This window comes from Aquila chrysaetos, chromosome 5 (assembly GCF_900496995.4).
Source record: "Aquila chrysaetos chrysaetos chromosome 5, bAquChr1.4, whole genome shotgun sequence".
Classification (NCBI taxonomy): domain Eukaryota; kingdom Metazoa; phylum Chordata; class Aves; order Accipitriformes; family Accipitridae; genus Aquila; species Aquila chrysaetos.
The window spans coordinates 58067778-58087761 of record NC_044008.1 but is presented as its reverse complement, the minus strand read 5'-3'; the positions used below and the strand labels follow the sequence as shown (position 1 = coordinate 58087761).

At 44.9% G+C, this 19984-nt stretch overlaps 2 protein-coding genes across 3 annotated transcripts in view; both read right to left on the bottom strand.

The window, feature by feature from the left end:
• The window catches only part of LRRK1 (leucine rich repeat kinase 1), an 82751-nt gene extending 68576 nt beyond the window's left edge, over window positions 1-14175 (bottom strand). Inside the window, exons 1-2 of one of the 2 annotated variants that reach the window (XM_030015253.2) lie at window positions 14056-14175; window positions 10178-10393 (exon numbers count right to left, since the gene is read on the bottom strand). In XM_030015253.2, coding sequence (XP_029871113.1) covers window positions 10178-10244 — 67 coding nt within the window. In that variant the 5' untranslated portion in view covers window positions 10245-10393; window positions 14056-14175. Of the gene's footprint in view, window positions 1-9207; window positions 9335-10177; window positions 10394-14055 lie in introns of those variants that run through there. The other variant, XM_030015255.2, reaches the window with a different exon arrangement.
• Window positions 14176-16880: 2705 nt separating this feature from the next.
• Window positions 16881-19984, bottom strand: part of ALDH1A3 (aldehyde dehydrogenase 1 family member A3) — a 37253-nt gene continuing 34149 nt past the window's right edge. Inside the window, exon 13 of the mRNA XM_030015406.2 lies at window positions 16881-19453. Within this exon, the coding sequence (XP_029871266.1) occupies window positions 19381-19453 (73 nt within the window). The 3' untranslated portion in view covers window positions 16881-19380. The remainder of the gene's footprint in view (window positions 19454-19984) is intronic.

Genomic DNA, 19984 nt, shown 5'->3' with positions numbered 1-19984 from the left:
GAAAGGTGTCTCTAGTGAGACCATTCTTGTCCAACTGAATCAAATATTATAGCCATGAAACCAAACCAAGATTTGATTTCATTTGAAACTTCATAAAATAAAATTTCATGGCTAACTTTGGTTTCTTTTGAAACTTTTTTTCCCCCCTAGTGTTTAAGCTTTCATCAGAAGGGAAAAAATTCCATGCATCAATGTTTTATCTCTTTCAAAGAAATAATTTGCTCAACATTCTTCAAAAAAAAAAGTCATTAATTATTGACATTGGGGAAGCACCAAGTCATGGCCAGCCCCCTTCTGTTACATCCTCCTTAGACATATATTTAAAGCTATCTTTAGAAAGAAGCAAATGCTTTTAGCCCCAGCTGTGAGAGGCTACATCTGGAAGAGTTTAGGGAGGGACTCCCTGTGTGTGTTTGAGAGGAGGACGGGCCCAAGGTCTCTGCTCAGGTCTCTTCTGAGTCCGAGTCCTCTACTGTCTCCGCCAAAGACACATCCAGCAATTCCACAGCTGTCTGACTTGAGAAAAGCAGCTCCTAAGCTTATGTTTCACTTTAATAACAGAGGTAAACACCCTTCTAAACCAAAAACCTATTTACAACTCTCCAACCCAACTGCTGGTCAAAAATAATAGAACAGAAGCAGCCAACATCTGTCTCTCCAGCCCCATGAAACTCCATGGATACTACCGGGAAAGACAAGCCCCAGCAGGGCTTTCAGAGAAAGCTGATGAAAGTGGTAGGATGAAGCTCATAGCTGCTCCATCAGGTCCCCTTGGGCCACAGCAGCAAGCCCAGTTCTCCATCCCTCCATCACATGGCAGGGGTCCTGGGTATCTGCTGTCACCTGCATGGCCACCAGTGTCCCTCCTCCCTTCCCCAAGGAGCACAGCAGGTTTCTTACAGAACTTGGACATATCAAGATTTCGGAAAGGCTGTCCAGACAGGAGGAAAAAAGGAAAAGCAACTTTAAAAAGATACGTAAAATACCTTGCACAACTCCAGTTTGTCATGTTCAAGGAAGATTAAGGCAGTCTGGAAGAGGTGGAGAAGATGAATTGAAGAAATGGACACTCTAATTACAAGACTACAGATGAAAAGAGCTTGGCTTGTTGAGTCTAGAAAAATGAAGGCTGGACAGGGATGGGAGTACTGTCTATAAATACATCCAGAGGGAGACACCAGGGAAGGAGAAGAGCTATTTATGTACAGTGTATGAATACATTTTGGCTGCCAATTAGAAGAAACTTTAAAACATTGGAGAAATGAGGCTTTGGAATAGTCGTCTTGAAAAAAGCAGAAGCAACAGACAAGTCAACTTGCTTAAAACAGGTCTTGCATAAGGTTTAGGAGTGTGAAACCAGGACACTGACCCACGCACTCCTTCCAGTCCTACGGCCGGTGTTCCCACGTTATGCACATGCAGAAGTTAACCCAGCTACCAAGCACTAACAGTTGTAACACTTGATACAACAACTGTTTCAGAGGCTACTTTGAGGGAAGTTTGTAGAAAGGGAAAATACCTTTTATTAAACAAACTGACAGATCTAGGAGAAAGCAGACACATCTAAGGGAAGAAGCCTTTCAAGACATTTGAGGGGGTAAACACCCCATGCAGCAAAATCCAAGCTTAGTACTTGTTAGACACAGTTCAATGTGCTTCGTTAACTGTGTCTGCTAGCCTAATAAAATACCTTACTCTTTGCTATCCTCACTTCTTGTTTATCACCAACACAACAACAACTCTAGATTAGTTTTAGGTAAAAGTGTTGCATGCAGAGGAAAAGGAAATGCAATCATTGGATATGGTTGGCATCAAGAGAGTTGAATGGGCAATTTGGCAACAGCAGAGCCAAGGGAAGTGCAAAGCCGGGAAGAGCATCAGAGGAAAGAGATGAATATGATAGTCTGGAAAAGAAAAAAAACCAAAACAGTGGAGAAAGCAAGGCTCCACTCCAGCTTCTACTGAACTCCACCAGCTTCCATGAGAGCAGGAGCAGATCCTCCAAGATGCCGGTTTCCAGGACAGCATATCCCAGACAGAAGATAACCTTAACAGCTGTGTCTGGCGCAGAAGAGAAAGCATGATGAAAAGACCTCTGCTGTTGGCCAAGACAGTGCTGGTCCTGAATCAGGCTGTGTAGTGATGTGCTGCCAAAGCTTTAACGGGGGCTACCAAAAAGAAAAAATAAAACCTTCCCTCACTTGTGACAAAGCCTACCAGCGGCAGAAGTGCCTGCATTTGCAGAGAGGGGGAATGAGGACATACTTCCCTTTTGTCTTCCCGATGTCTGGGAATATCAGCATTCATTTCAGTGGAGGGAGGACAAGGACTCTGCCTGGGAGGATGCTATGTTCAAAGGAAGGTACATGCTGTGAACCTGCTTCAGCCCACAGCATTTTTAGATGGCTGCTCCAAGGTAGAGATGGCAAAATTAGGCGAGGCACGTTTCACCCCCTTCCCAACAACCTATGATGAACTCTGATCCATTGCATCTGAGAACCTGGTCCAATCCATGCAAATGACTTTGATTCGATAGCCTTTATTTCCACCCTGCTATCGTGTGAAAGGTCCAAGGTGCAAAACATCGGAGAATTGTGACCATGATAAGCCCACTTAAGGAGCTAGACTTTTTTTTGAAGCTACATTTGAGATCTGAAAAGGGATCTTGCCCATTAGTGTTACAAAAAAAAAAAAAAAAGAATGCTCCTGTTTGATGTAAAAATAAAAGCATTTTCAAAGGCTCTTTGATGTGCAAGACAGAAAGAGATGCAGGCAGATTCTGGAGGAGGTCTTGTATTCAGCAATTACCAGCACTCTTTTTGAATCTTACTCCCCAGACAGAATTTTTATACAAAGTAGATAATCACACTGCAGAGTGTATCAGTTCTAAACCTTGTGGCTTTTCAATTAAGCAGCAATAACCTCTAGTCAAAATACTCCTTAACCAAGATGGGAATAAAACAAATAACCCCAAAACCAACTAACTGCAGGTGAAGCAATTCCAAAGACATGCATGCTTTTAATAGATTTCATTTTGAGCTCTTCTCGGGTAGCCATGCCAGCTTTCCAAGCGATATTCTGATCATTAAAACAAGCAGTGATGTAACTTCCACAGCGACCACAAACATACCAAGAATATTTGAGCTAAATTTATCCAGACTTCTTGTTTGAATCACTGCTTTGGTTCGCTAGTTTTCCATGATTTTCAACTATGCACAGAAAAGGAGTTGTGGACAGCCTGGGACTGAGCTTCCTCCAGCAGTATCCAAAATGCCAACCTTTATGTTTGGGAGCCACATATTGACTATTAGAAATGAAATTAAGCTGCTCCTCCAGCTCCTAACCCCAGGTCCCTGCTCCTTTCACCCTTCACCTTCCTCGTGCCCTTCCTGTAGCAGACTGACCCTTTCCCTCACCCTTGGGTGACACAACATGGGGCTTGTCTTTGTGACCGAGAAGTTCCTGAAGCTCACCACAGATCTGCCGCCCTCCCCAGCTGGAGAGGGTGAGCCAAAAAAGACAGGACCTGCACCAGATTTCCCCCAGCTCTGCAGCTCCGTGGCAGGCCCCAAGTCCTGCCAGCCTGTCCGGAGCAACACATCCCACAACTCCAAGTACCCATACCAGGAGAGCTCAGGCTAGGAAAGGCTGTCTAGGCACCTTCACCAGCAGGTACACATGTCCCTGCAAAAAATACACAATCTACAAAGACATCACTGGGTTTCACCCTCTCTCCCAACACACACAGGGTGGCTAAATATCATACTGGGAGGGATACTGTATTTGCAAAAACTGCAGCATAACCCCGAAGATTTTACTATAGCAACTTCACTACCGTTCAATGGGAATCTTTTTCAACTGTTATATTTTAACATGGTCTGAATATGTCCTTGCTGACTCCATTTCAGATTCATGATCAGACTCACCAAGTTTGCCTTCATGTAGCTGTACATGTTTTAAGGGCAGTTTGTAAATTCCGAAAGCACACTTTTTTCTTTTAAACCAGAAACTGCCAAGCACCAGAACACCTCTGCCTGCTTTTTTGAAGGTTGAGGGCCTTCCCTAATACTTAAAAGACTTCTTTTATAAGTCCTCCCCCTAAGTAAGAGCAAGGCACAAATTGAAAGCATGGACACACTTCTGTTGTGAAACTATCAGCAGCTTACATAAAAGGACTGCTGCTGTGGTGACACATAATCATGCAAATAAGCAATTGCTGACCCACTAATGAGCACACAGACTTGGATTAAGGAAAGGAATTAAATATCAGCCTAACTTGATGTACAATCTGAAACAGAACCTATTAAGAGACAGACTTCACCTATACAGCAGACTGGGAACTGTATGGTATAAAATCTATCCCCGACACCCTCATCTGCAACGCAAACATTTCCTCCCAGTTAGCTGCCTTCTGCCAAGCAGAAGCTCTGGCAGCCCCTTTATCGATCAGAGAAATGAAAAACAAACAAACCGCAGACTTAATGCTGTAAGGATCCCTGAAGATCTGATCCCAAGCCTGTTATGTCAGTGCAAAGACTTTAACTGGTTTTGGATAAGGCTCCCATAGGCTTTGGAGATGATAAAAAAAAAAAATTCATAGCACTTTCTTTAATGCAAGTATAAAATCGCCTGCAACATCACTGACAAAACAATAAATCAATTACAGACCTGGTAAAGACTGAGTTGCTTTTTCCCACTGAAACGGAGGACAACGGTTCTGTCACCACAGTGTCAACCCTCACCTGAGAGCTACCTTATAATCACACATTAGTAACGTTGTTAAGGAGTCCCTGTGTACAGGTTCTAAGGGCAAAGGATTTTCTGTACCACCTTATCACCTTATCTTTGTTTTTTTCTAGGCTTCTTGATAGAGCTGTCGTAAGTTACATTTTAATGTAATACACCACAAACACATTTTAACTGAAAGGTTAAGCAGATAATGCCAGATACAGCTCAGATAAAGATCAATGTTTTACTACTGTCTGTAAATCAAACTGGCTCTCAGGTTGGACTCTCTGCTCAATTAGCTACCCAAGGTCTGCACTGCACCGCTGGCACTCCCAGCAGCTCTGCCCTCCTTGCTACAGCCCTCAAGTTCAAGAGCACACTGGCTTTGATGGTATTTATCGGGAAAAAGCTGGTCCTGCCACTACTAAGACCTAAGTGCTCCTTTATACCTTCTTGACTCCAGAAGGACACAGTACCCACAAGCCAAACTCCTACTTCCCACACGGACTAGAAGATGTTTTCAAAGGCAAATGCCTCTGTTTCAAAATACAAGGGACATCTTCTAAGTGTATGTCTGAAGAGCAGTGCTTAGTATCCAGACTCTGAAAATCAGTTCAGAGTGTCTTAAATTAGGCACCTAATCATAAATGCCCCAGTATTCACTGCTCTTTTTGGAAATCCAGGCTCGGTTCTGTGAGATGGTGCAACATGCGGCTCTGCTACAGTCTGTACAGGAGAGCAGGCTTAACCACATGCATTTTTGTTGCAGACCAGCCTTCCACATTAGCTTTTGGCCCCATGTGAGATTGCACCACTTCTGTATGAGGTAGGTATTTAAATATGTTTAAAAATACAAGCCTATTACTGCTTTACTAGTGTACTTCCTATTCCTGCCTAGCATTTCCTACTTCTCCTTCTGCAGGGCATTATGCAGTAAGACTAACTCACATAAGATACCTGGGGGTTTTTTTTGCTTGTAGGAATACTTTCAATTTGCTGTTTGAACTCAAATTAACTCGCAGCTTAATGAGCAGGAAGAAAAACAGAAAACTTTCAAGGTTCATTTAGTCTGAGTATACAGAACTTCAAGCAACCAACACACTTTGCAGGTCTCTAGTGCTCTGTGCGCTCAGATCACCTCCCAGATGCTCTCCTTGTCCTTCTCACTGCCACGCTGTCACAGCAGACTCAGGGTAATGTTACTACAGGGTAATGTGTGGATGGAAAAAGCAGGACAGAGGGTGAGAGTACTTTTTCCCTGTTATACAGCACAACAGGTCACAGAAGGGACTAAATCAACGTGCCCCAAGACCTAGCTGCTGGCCCTAGCCCCACGCGCACAGCTGATGTAAAGATTTTAGGGTTTACATGGTGAGTTCACGAGGAACAAAGTGGTATCAGTGGTGCTGCCAACACTGATTTTCCCTTCCTCCTCTATTCAGCAGGAAAGATTTATAAGCAAAGATATTCACACTACCAAATGCAAGTTCCTGCCCTTCACATTTAAGGCAACAAAATCAACTGTGCAGAACTATGAGGAAACGACAGCAAAGATCTCATCTGGAGGCCATGTACATGCACACCCATGAGCAGGTGAGCTCTGTCTGTTTTTATTGCTATAAAGAAGTCAGGTTCTTCCTGTAGACTTTTACTTTTTAAGTGGATTTCACACTGCCAGACTGACAGCCTGGAAGGCTCGGGTTATCCAGTAAGTACAAAACAGAGAGCAAGTGCAGAGTTTGCCAAAGTTTCCATCCCTGCACCTACAGTCCCGTCACCTCCTCAAAGCGCCACCCTATGACGAAGGCCTCGGCCACATTTGCAAATGTCCTGCCCTCATGCAAACAGGGGAGTGACGCTGGATGCACAAAGCGATGTCCCAGGAGAATTAGCCATTTCATTTGATCTCAGACTGTCACCATTCAATCTGTTGCGAAACTTTCCATATAAAATTGCACTAGCTCCTGAGCAGTCCCTCTTGTTAAAATGACTCTTCAGCTCTTCCAGTTAAGGTCCTCTTACTTGCACTGGAGACTTCTACGGTTCAGGAAGTGGTGGTGCAGGCAGCAGCTTTCCCTCTGAGTCAGTACTGAGCTAAGCCACGGCCCAGACAGGGTTGCAAAGGTCACTACCATCATGGGTAGCTTCTTTCTGATAAAATATAAAGTCCTGTGAGCTGCAGGGTCACCACGGCACTTCTGAAGCACAGCTTTAAGAGCCTCTGGTCTACTCCAAATGCCAGCTCAGGTCATTATATTCTGGTTACTTGTTTGCTCCCTCATTTTAATAGTTAGGTCTCTTTTCCAGGCACACTGCACATGTCTATCTGTGCTTCCCTGTTGAAAGTCACCAGTTTACAACAGATTTGCCTCAAAAGAAGTTGTGAAGGTTCATTTAGTTAATATCTGTAAAGCTACTATAAAATTTCAAACAATTATCCCTGGCATCATTGTCCCTAATTATGTAACATTATATACATTACAACATAACACCCCTTTACAATGCTTATTTCTTGATTTAGCAGGACAGAAGAGACACCCTATGGCATGTTTGAAAGATAATCCAATTCCACCTCCAAGACACACACAAATGGCATATGAACGCTCTGTGACTTTGAATAAAATTCTCAATAAGACAGCGATAAGCTCTTTAACAAAAGTACCCTTACATTTCAGTAGACAACGATTGCTTTTCTACATCTTTGCTGAAGTATCTCCTAGAAACTCATTAAATCGTAGCTGTAAAATTGCATAAGATTCAAAGAAACTAACCAGCCCATAGAAAGGAGATGAATCTCTCTTCGGTTCTAGGCATTCATACAGTAATATCTTTGGGCTTCCATTGTATTTCCTACAAGATTTATATTATGTCACTTCCATTATATTATGTAGAGCTCTTTAACCAAGTTTAAAAAAAAACAAAACCCGTGCTTCATGAGAGACTGCAGCCACCCCCGTAACTCTGCTCGCTTTCTTTCTTTTAATTAGGACAAGATGAATAAATCTAGGAGAGGGGAAGCAGGGTTTGAAGAGGCAAGGGAGATGCTGACTGCACCCAAAATGGAGCATTATTCTGCACTCCAGTGACAAATCCTCTCTGTGGACCAGGAGGTGCTCACTGGCATCATTGAGTCAAGCCCAGCACCATCCCCAGAAGGTAGACAGGGTCCAGTTCTGAAACATAGCTCGCCTGCTCTCAGGGTAAGTGGGCATCCTGCTGGGATACAGGCAAGATCACTGCCACAGCCAAGAGGAATAGCAGAGGAGACACAGGCAGTAAGGTGAGCCCTTGCATCATGTTACATTTGCTAACTAGAGTCAATGATGCTGTGAACCTATTCTCCACATGAAGACCTAGCCAAATGTATAGCTGTCAGGAATAAAAAGCCCTAAAAATCTTAAGGATTTCAAATGATCAAGGCACCAGGTGCACATGGTACCCAATGGAAGGTGCCTCCAGCACTGTGCTGGCCGTAACACCATGCTGATCCAACTGACCCGTCACAGAGCCACAAGCACCACCATGCTGTTTGTTAAACCCCTCACATCCACACACCTGTCCTTCCTGCCCGGAAAAAATACTTCAAGCTTTGTGAGCACTAATGAGGTCACTGGCATTAAAGAAATTATCTGTGATCTCACTTCACTTCCCAGTGGTTCCCATTGAATGGAAGCAGGAGGCTGCATCTAGATTGTTAATAAATGAGCGTAAACAATAGGTTCAAATGTGGAGGCTGAATGAGTCACCGCGTTGCTGCGTTCAAGCTGTGTAACAGGATCCAAATGCAGAACAAGGACCAGCTAACTTAGGGAGTGGACCAGCTAGCTAATGACAATTATTCTTGGCAGGACTCAAACAATCCCGAAATAAAAATGAGTTTAAATATGTACAGTATGCTTATAAAGAGCAAATCCACCAGGGCAGTCCTGGATCTTAAGCTTTCCTAGGATCCCTTTGCCAGTCTTCCAACACTGTTTATCAAACAAAATAACCCAGACATGTAAATATAGAAGAGTTATACCACTAAGATTTGTATGCTTCCAGTTAACCAGTTTAACTGAATATATTTACATAATAGAAACATGCAATAAAGTTCTCAGAAGAAAAACTGAACTCACAATGTAGAAAATAAACCTTTTTCACTTTTCACTTCCTTATTCACTCATAAACTAATTTGTTTATTTACTGTATCCTTAAACAGTGAGAAAAACTTGTCAAATCACTATTGCAGAACAAAAATTTAGCAATTCTTAACACTTGGGAATCACTAGCGCAGATTAAAATTCTTCTCATGGTTTATAGCTTAGTATTCAAGTGGTGATAATTTCTTCCAGAGAAAAACTGAGAAGATAGAATTTAAGAATTTAAAGAACATTCAATAACCAAATGCTCCTGATTATTATAGGAAGATACAATTCTAATTAACAAAAGCAAAAGCAAACAGAAAAATCAGTATCACAGAATAAGCAGAATACATACAGAGAAAGGAAAGAGTTCCCAGAGCTCCCTGTGACGCTGGTGAGAAACGTCTTCAAACGAGATAAGGCGGCCTCTGAATAAACTATCAGGTTTTGCTTCATAGTTGCTGATAAAATCCAAAATAAGGCTGCAAAAACATTAGCTTCTACTGAAGCCTGCTTACTCACTACAAAGCGTCAAACACACCTTCATCCCACACTTAAAACGCAGATGCTGCCTCCTAATGAACTGCTTGTTGCAAGGGGGGAATACCGTTATACAATAACCAGAAGGCTATTTCTTGATGCAGAAATATAACTGGGTTTTGACTCAGAGAAATGCAGCAGTGCCTAGGAGCTTTAGGTTTCAGCAATAAAAATCATCCAAAAATAATTTGGATGTTTGGAAAAAAAATTAACAGGAAGCAACCTGAAGCATATGTCCCTTCTGAAAGAGAAACTTCCACCTTTGTATTTATTACATTACATAAACGCAGACCTTCTAATCTAGCTCAACAATAAATCACTGCAAGCCACTGAATCAAAGCTGACAGTAAAACTGGAGCAGGTTAATATCTATTCAGCCTGAGAAACGATGCTCTGATTTTAGCAGCTTTCATACCCTGAATACACACTGCATCAGTGGCTGGGAACATATTTGCATTCACACGCTGAAAAAGCACAGATCTTATAAAACATATTTAGGAACTGGTGAGACGTGATACATATATTGACTAATTCCGTAGGCCTTTGGAGAAAATTGGTCTTCAGAGAAATGCTATTCTTATCACCTGAGTAGTTCAATATCATTCTTCTTGGAAGTAAAATTCTTGTTCTATACTGTAAATTTTCAAAGATTAGGGCTCAAATCACTCAAAGATCTTTCATATATTTAAAATTTCATTGAAACTCAGTGGCAGTTGGCTGCTGAGTTCTCTTAAAACCTTTCGCTCCCAATCTGAACAGGAAAGAAAAGAAATCCTCCTATTTACCATTTTGCGGATCCATGTTGCTCTCTCTGCAAATAGCGGATTCCTCAGTTCCCACACACCAGTACATTCTGGGTCACAGTTGTGAAGATCCAACAGACAAACCTTCTGCAGCACTTAAAATTGAATACTGTTGTCAAAGCTGAATGATCTCCGTCAAGTAAATGCAGGAGTAGAGCGACTGCTAGTAAGCACCATCCCGAAGAAACATCATTTACTCTGTTTAAAAATAAACAGCAAAACAAATTAAACATTCTAGTATAGAAATTGCAAGATGCTTATTCCTCTGCACTCTAACATAGCTGTCTAAATATTACTTTGCAGAAATGCACTGATCATCCCATAAATACAATTATTTTCACAATAGCTTTTTTAAGAGCATAACGTGAATTAATGGAGGATACTAACAATGTCTCCACTATAGAAAGATAATGTTCCCAATTTTTCTCTGCCAAAGCTTCTCAGTCTTTGGGCAGAGGGTGTGGGGGGTGGGCAAGGGTCACAGCTGCAGTTTCAGATTCTCCACCAGCTAGTGTAAAGGCAGAGCATTGAAACCATGCAGTGCAGCTGGAAAAATCCTAAATGCAACCTCAAAACCTTTCCCATCCACAAAGAAGACTGTGGCTTTTATAAGACTCCACTGTGAGAAACTGAAAAATACTGATGTGGTTACTGAGACAATCCTCTGTAGAAAAGAAAAGAGAGCTAAGAGAAACACACCAGCTTCTTTCCCCTTTGCTCAGTCCTTTTAGAGAACTCTACTACCCTAGAAGCGTCAGGCTTCTTCAAACATGTTCAGGGAAGCAAATCAGGCCCTTAGTAGCTCTTAAAGGTTGGCTTCTTCTGAACTGTCTTGCATAATAGCTGGCAGAAAACTGCACAGCTCAGTCTCCCAAGGCATTTCCAACTCTGTACCTCTTCAAAGCTGCACACCTGTAATTTTCTTTCTTTTAATACATCTTCCACAGAGGTTAAAACTATGGGTGAATTTGCAGTGTGTGCCCAACCAGTATCAGTGCTCCTTCATTCTCTGCTTTCAGTTTCAGTCAGTAAACACCCCTCAGAGGTAACATGGTGCCCCTCACCTTTGACTCTTACTAGTTTTTTCTCATGTCTGGTGTGTGATGCTGAAGTTTTGATTGGAGGCTCTAATTGGGCAAAGCATGTAACCCACCTCCCACTTTGGCCAGCAAGACCCAAGAATATCCCTAACTCTCCCTGAGCAGAGCTGGCTGGCTTCCTGAGTTGGGATCAAAGACCAAGGAGAATATAAAAATACACTGATCTGTCACCACTCTCCAGGAAGCTTTCTGCTCCTCCCTCGTTACATAGGGTTTTAACCACCTGCCGACAACGTTAAAAATCACTGCATGCTACATCAGTTGTTTCTACGCAAATATTTGAGTTTTAGGTGCACTTAGAGCAAAACTCAGCTTCTGATGACCCTTACTTTGTGGTGCCTGACAGCAGGAATCAAAACTCACACCTCAAGCACTGTGTACGCCCCTGCGCCCTGCAATCTGGGTGCTGGGTGCTGCCACAGACTGCGGTTTGGTTCTTTGGAGTTTTTCAGAGGTGGAAAAAATAATTTGGGTGCCATATGGCAAATAATGATAGGGACCGAGAGACCTGGGCCAGGCTACATGAGGGCACTTTCACACACACGCGACAGCTGAACACCTCCTTTGCAGCAGGATGGCTACAACTCCAGATGGATGCAGATGCCTGAGCTGCCAAGCATCCATCCCTCCCTCCACATCACACACTGCAGCAGCAGCTCACCTCTCAGGTCAGGCCCTGGCAGCTCTCACACCCCAATGCAGCAGCAGTTGGGCACATGTAAGAGGCTGAATTTGGCAGCTTTAACCCACACGAGGGGAGACTGTGGGCTGCTGCAAGAGGCTGAGATGGAGGTGGTCCCTAAGCCCAGATCCAGCCCACGAACTGCTGAACTGGGCCATGGTGGTGGAGGACCGGATTCTGCCCTGGAATGTGCCAAGTTCCCACCGGAGTCAGCTTGGCTCCTGAGCCGAGCTTCCCTTGGCCGCACTGGCAGGCACGGCTGCTGCGCTGGGACCCCACATCTCTGCCACGTTGTGGGTGCGATACCACAGACAGAGGTGTCAGGGAGGCTCTCACACCTCCCAAAAGCTGTCCAGGTTGTTAACTCTGAAAATGGAGGGGATGTGATGCTTCCAGCAGCTGCCTCCCCTGCACCCTCACTATAAAAGCACTGAGCAGCTACCGTAAGAATACTTCCCCATGCAAAGACCAACAGACTAGCTCTTTTTAGCAGATGCTGGTTTCTGAAGCATTTCCTTGCTGTATGACTGGGGCACACCATGTGCACTCACAGCAACTGTACAAGAAATATTGAATGGGGGTCAGTGTGGACCAGTGAGGCTTGAAAACCATCCCACTCCTGATTTTTAGCTTTCTACTCAGCTTATTCCCCAGGCGGAAACTTTCCTCATATATAGTGAAAGGAAAAAACTTTCAGGAAAAATAATAGTGTGGTTTTTGATTATCAGTCCCCTTTAAATGCAAGTAGGACACTAAACGCTATAGCCATGTGTATTACTGCCACACAGCACCCATGTAAGCAGTATTTCCATATTTCAGGACCTTTGTGTACATAATTAAAAAAACCCTACAGTGTTTTTACCTTAAGAAAGATACACTCAACTGTAACACGTGCAAACACCGCGTTTTAATTTGATTTAGGGAGAGGGATCCTATGGGCTCTGCAGAATCTCATTCAGGAGGAGGACCATGCAGAATGCACCTGAATGCTGATTTACATCCCGTTTCACATATTCCCAGTTTCTCTCCTGAGACCTGCTGCTGCCAGCTGTCAGTGTCCCAGCATCTCCGACCATGCCTGTACCATTCTTAGCACCTCCGACTGTGCCTGTACCGTCCCTAGCACCTCCTCTCCACTTTGCCAGACCATCCAGTCTCACCCTGAGCATTGTGCCTAAATGCAGCAAGGCACCCAGAAACACCACGGTTTGCCTGAGATCGCTTCCTGATTCACAAGAAACCTGCCAAAACTTTAGTTCTTTGCTCAAATCACCTACCGTTTCCGAGAAGCCCATCTGGGGCTGGGCACTGTGATAGGTATCACCACAAATCTAGAGAGGCCCACGACACCATCGGGATGGAAACGCACTGCGGGCTCATCTCCCTGCCATCACACAAGGCAGGGTGAAGCCAGACCTGGAACCGGCACGGCCTGCCCGGTGCCCGCCTGGGGACACCCCAGCTCGGCGGGACGGGCATCCTTCGTCCTTTGGTGAGCTCTGCACAGAAAGCGGCTAAACCAGCCCCTTTCTCCCCAGACCAAAGCCGCCGGCTGAAGAGAAATAAGGCATTACACCCCGATTCGGCTGCCTCCTAAGCCTTTCTAGTCACTTTTCGGTGGCCGCTTGTCTGTCAGCTCAGCCAAGGGGCTGAGGGCCGCGCTAGGGCCCCCGCCAGGGCCGGGGGAGCCACCCCCAGCCAGGGGCGGGGCAGGGGAGTCCGGAGGGAACCGCTCCCAGCCCAGTCCGCGGCCCCGCTTACACAAAACCGAGTTTTTCCTTAGGGCGAGTCTCGAGTGTTTCCTCTCCCCGCCGGGCCGGGGCCGCCGGGCCGGGGCAGCCGCTCTCCCGCCTGCCCGTGCCGGGGAAAGGAAGGCAGCGCCGCCGCCCTGCGCCCGCTGCCCCACAAAGTTCCCTCCGAACTTTTATTTTTTAAAGAAAAGCTTTCTTTCCACCCCGCCTTTCTCCACATGAAAAGCCCCGACGTGCCCCAGCAGCCCCCCACCACGCCGCCTCCCCTCAGGGCGGGACAGGTGCCCGCGGGGCGGCCAGGCCGAAGCGGCAGCAAAGCCACGGTACCTCCTGCGTCCCGGGGGCTGGCGGGGTCCCTGCCGCCGCGCCGCTGCCGCCTCCGCCTCCTCCTCCTCCGGCGCCGGCCGCCCGCCCGCCTCGCTCTGCGGCGCGGGAGGCGGAGGCAGGGAGGAAGGAAAAGGAGCGGGGCAGCGGCGCGGCGCCTCCTCCGCCACCGGGCCCGCCGGCCCGCTCAGGGCCCGCCCGGCGCTTGGCGGGGCCCCGGCCGGCCCTGGCCACGGGGGGGGGCGCTGCGCCGTGCCGGGGGCGGCTGAGGGTGACAGGCCGTGGGCCGCAGGCCTCGCACGGCCCCTCGCCTTCCTCCCGAGGGCAGACCTCTCCCACTGCCCGCCACCGTGCCCTGGGCATGGAGCCCGTCCCACTGAGGGGGACGTGGAGGGAGACCGTGACAAAGGGCACAGGGCAGCCCCTCTGCTGGGCTCCTTCCCCAGGCAGGACCCACTCACTCATGAGTGACTGGTGTCCACCTGCTCCCCAGGCAGTCCCTACGTGGGCCTACGCTCTTTGGCTTTGCTTTTTTTTAAGGAAAAAACAGACTGTGGGAGTTGTGGGGGCTCTCAGCCACAGCGGGTTGTCTGGATGGCCTCGGCCTCTCAACCAGCTGCCATGTAGCTCCCCAGGTGCAGGCACCAGGCAGGCACTGATGTACCGTAGCACTGCCACCCATCTCCTCTTGGCATTGCTTCTCGACAGAGGCCTGGCCTTACCGATAACGAGGTTGATGCGAGATTTCTTTCTTTGAAAGTTGCTCCTTCCCCGGATGGCAGCGTGAGTTTGCTCCTCTTTGGAAAAGCAAAGCGAGATTGCCCCCTTTCTTCTGAAGGTGTTAGACATGCCGCACTCCCCCTGGCACGTTGGTGTTGCGCACGTCTTTTTCCCATCACAAACCCATTCATCTCCAGGTACCAGGAACCTCTCAGAAGCCTGGTACTGCTTTATTTTCCCCACCCATTGGACCTACTAAGAAAAAAACACTTCTGCATGCCTTTTGCTTTGTTATGCATAATGATTCTGCAAATTACAGAGGGTTTTTTTCTCCCCTGGTCCATACCAAGAAATGGGTCTCTGATGATTGCTTGAGGATGGAAAAAGCCGTATCCATTTACTGAATGGCTGCTGCAGTCTGAGATTTGCCTAGGGTGTTCCTTTGATGTGATTATGGAGACACAGAGAGGATGGATCTTCACTGGTGCTTTTGCCTGTGTTCAGGTCCCCATTAATCTGGTTTTAGCTGCAGCCATAGTAGTGTTACCTGTTTTTAGCACCCTTTCCATCTCTTACCCAGCCTGCTGTCTTTGATGCCTCACAGCCTGGCTCTTACCCAGACCTTTCTTACAGCTTTTGTAGCACAATTGTTCGAAAACCCGCTAAACCAACTTTTTTTCCTTTATTTTGATAGAGACTCTAACTTCCCCTAGCAAGAATTGCTCTACACATTCAAGCTAATTTTTTTTCTTTTTTTTCCCCCCAGATCTCATCCTACTGTTCCCGGCTTATGTCTCCATTGATTGTCACTCACAGTAATTCTTTTGTATCTCCAGCCTTCCCCCTTCTAAAGTCTAAAAGCTTCTGAGTGATGCTGCTAGCAAGTGGAAAATTCAAGGAGTTCGGCTTGGCCTGTGTAGGGAGATGACAAGTATTTCTCACGTGTATTGAATGGGAAGAGAGTTAAAAGACAATGGTATTGGTATGTTCTTGTGCTCTATCTACATTGCAGATGAGGGAAATAAGTAAGACAGGAATAGGAACACATTTAGCAGAGTCATACTAATAATGCATGTGTCTCAAAGGGGTTTAAGAAGCAGCCAGACCAAGGCAGGAAGCCCATCTGAAGTCCATGGTCCCTTCAAATTCTCCATTTTGAGGCTCACCTCAGAAGCCAAAAAGGATCTGTCCAACTTTGAACTGGAAGAAGCTATGCTTGCCCCTACCAGCTGCAGCTCTGCTCTCCTTCCCCCTCAGCTTACTGTAAATGGCACAGCTTATAAAAGTGACTGCTTAAAGGCTAAGCTATGAGACGCATGCTCCAGCTTTTATATGTAGAGCACTGACCACACTTCGGCACTTTACTTTTTTAAAATAGGCTATTCTTCACAGATTGCAGAAGTGAATCCAAGTTCAGATTCCTTCACAATCCCCTGATGAGATACTAAATCCCCAGATACACACATGCAAACACGCACTCTGCATTCAGTTCTGCCATGGGGAAAAGGTACCTCGAAAATATCTTGTCTCTTGTGAGCCCAGTGCACGTTTCTGCTTGGGGACTACCGCTGGGTCACTGAATCAAGGGAAACAGACACAACCCTGTTTGAGGAAGAGCCTCCTGTAACTACAGCAATACAGGGCCATTTTGTTTCGGAAGCTTGAAACCGTAACCCTTTCCAGCGTTTACTTTTATTGACACAATGGGCCAAATTCGGAGTGAAATAAAAAACAGTGACAGGAGGATTGAGTTAAGTGGAAGTTGCTTGCTGATGGAAGGGTTTTTAACACATGCATTAGGGGGGGTGGAATTATCTTAAAGCACTAAACAGTGTAAATAAAAAAGCATTCAAGTTACTCCTCTGTTAAAAAGAGTAAAGTCAATAGAAGTTTCCTGCCCCCCCCTTCCCTTCTGAGTCATATCAATAAGTAGCATTTAGAAACCATTTCACAAAGTTAAACATTTATTAGGAACAAGAACTATTACAAAAAGATACCCATAGTCTAAATATATACATGAGGTTTAAACATAGCATTTTCATGTACCTTTAGCTATAAAAATACATTAGATTAACTGTATCCTAATTTATAAATATAGTTCTTTTAAAAAAAAAAAGTAGTATTTCATATGAAAGCCTTACTGTGCAATGAAAGAATATATACCCTCTAAGGGGTTATTTTAAAGTTAGTGTCTAGTGTTATATAACTTAGAAAATTCAGTGTGTAGAGTCAAACCCTGATTTATACAATAAGAGATACACTGACTTTTTAAAAACTTGATAAGGGAAAAAAAGAGGTGAAATATATATCTCATACATATAAAGCCAGAATACTAGGATTTTAAGAATTTCAGATGATTTCGGTTTCAACCACTGTTAATAAAAAAATTCATACAGAGATACATCAAGATAACCAGCCTTTTACTGTTTGCCTTACCTCCCTACTGTCTGACTGCAGCCCTAGAAAACTGTCAAGTAGGCAAAAGTAAAATGTTTGTCTGAGAAGATGTCTGCACTCTTAAGTGTTTTATAAAAATAGAAACTTATTTACAATGTTCCCATTTGGCCTTTCATGGGGAAGGGAGGACATTTTCTTCACTGGATGGGGAGATTTACCTGTCTCACATACCTATGGGAGGACAGGCACCTGGTTATACACAACTGTTGGAGGTATGTAATTTAAGAAGTTAAGCAGTGTTGAAGTGCAATTTCAACGTTCACGAACTAATAAGGAAGTTTAGGCTCATGCAAACTTTTTCCTTACTTATCGCCACCCACCTTCCTTCCTCCTCCAAAAAAAGGTCCACTCATGCAACAGAACTTGTTGACTGGGTATATCTCTGAGCAAATGAAGGTACTGGTTAAATCCTTGCTTGCATCAGAGAATAGAAGTTAGACCTGCATTTCTGCTTCAAGCCCTGACATCTGGAAAACTCCAGGCAGCAATCTTTACCAGTGCTGTATGGGGATCTGTCAATATGCCATAAGGAACCTCTATCGGTTTGGTCTCAGAGGACAATCCCAGCGAGATCAGCTGAACTTCGTAACAAGCTGACACCACTAACACCTGCATACTTAGAGCTCCTGCAGGGATGGATCTTCCCATACATTTGCCAGTGGTTCTCCGGTACAGAATCAGAAGCAGGAGGAGGGAAAGTAGTGAACCCAGGAACTGAAGACAGCATGTGGCTTGTCATTAATCTCAGAGTAATGTCTGGGCATACAAAGAAGTTACTGCAGGAGATACTAAGGCATGAACTTGGTGTGACAGCCACTCCATGGATGCTATTCATGTACGTGCATGCTTATACAACTGTAAGCAAGAGACAATTCAAGGCAGTTTATTTCTCAGTGAAGGATCAGCTACTCTGTGCTTGCCATAAGATGGCAGCACTCAGGAGGACAACTACTGCAAAGCTGCTGACACATTTAAGTCCAACCATAGCTTATTCCATGGTAACTGGTTTGTACACCCACATCTTTAGCACTCAGTCTGTGCTTGGGAGCACCTGCCTTTTCATACTGTACTTCCAGAAATTTATGTTAAGCTACATTCATACGGGGTAAAGAAGCAGTGAGAAGAGCTTATAAGTTTTACTCTCATAATAATAGCTCTGGCTCAAAAAATAAAGAGATGTTCACAAAGCCTGAAAGTTACAGAGAAAGAGCAGGACAGCTTCTTGCAGCTCTTCTGCTCCCTCCCCCAGATCAGAAGGACTGGTGTGGGATGTTTTCTGTGGGTTATCTACCATGCTACATGCTTAGCATTCAACTCGGTGTCATCACGGTAAGTACAGTGCAAAATCCTCTTGAAAAAAGTGCTATAGTGAAGGTTTGAGATATAATTGTGACTCGTTCAGAGCCAGAAGGGTTAGCAAGTCAGTAACTTGCATTTGCAGCATGTGTAATGTGTGCACACCAAAACATCAGGTTCCAAGGACACTTTAAAGTCTAGCTTTGTTGGGTGAAATACTGGCCCCAAAGGAGTCCTCTAGGAAACTCCCAGGAATCTCATTCAGGGCTAGAATATCACCAATACGGAGAATGCATGTATCTTTAGAGAGACCAAGATAGCTCTTTCAAAGATAATTTCTTTACAGATCCTCCCATGAAAGCTTGCACTCCCATTCCAAACTCCAGCTGCAATCTTCACACAAACTCCGCCAACTTCAGTCAAGTTGTATTAACCCTACCACTCAAGTCCATTTATGCCAAGAGAAACCTATATGCCTCTGAAGGTGTTTTAACAGTCCGTGATAATGGTACCAGAAGTCTCTCTAACATGCCAGTGATGTCCACGTCCTTCATGGGTACAGTTTGAAAGCAGATGTCCTGCAAACACTGTGACTGACCAGCATTTTAGTCACAGGGAGCAGACAGATGTACAGCCAGGGACTTGTACAGTACAAGTGTGTGCTGTGCTGCCAGTAGGGTCAGTTAAATCAGTTTTCGAAGAGCCAGTTGACAAAATGGAGTCCAGTAGATTCAGTGTTTCTAGAGGAATAAAGTTAGGTGTTTCCATTTTCTCCCTACCCCTCCCCTCCCCCTTGCTCTGAACACGTCCCCCATGTGTCACATTCAGAGTGTCAGCATTTTAGGCCTTCTGTTTTCATGGACTCTTCTGGGAGAGTTTAATGGTGACTGTTTTCACTTCGGTGTATTCTGCCAAAGCATATTCACCACTGGAAGAGAGAGGAGGGAGAGGGACAAACAACTGTAGCATGTTAATGTGTACTTCTCTAAGATAAGAGATTTCTACACAAGTGCATTTTAGCCACTGATCAACAGCTGCTATAGATGACATCAGGCCATTAAAACCAGATCTGAACTAATTACACCAGCTATCAATTTGGCCCACCACTTCTAATAATTGCTAAGTACATGCACATAAATACACACAACTGCACCCTATTGTAAAAGAAACATGGAATGCTTCCGGTCACAGTAACCCACAAGATAACAATTTGTGGCTCTCTGCCTAGTGAAAACTGAGTACTACTGTGAGAACCCATAGAAGAAACATCCACGTAAACATAGTTATCAGTGCTTAGATAGCAATTTAAGTTACTTTTTCACTGAAAGTGAGCTTCCATCTACAAGATACCATATAATCAAGAGGACACAGTTGCTCCAGAAATGCATACTGATGACAGACCCCACCGCTGCATCATGTCTTGGTTGGTGGAAACAGGCTCTATTCCCATGACTTGCCC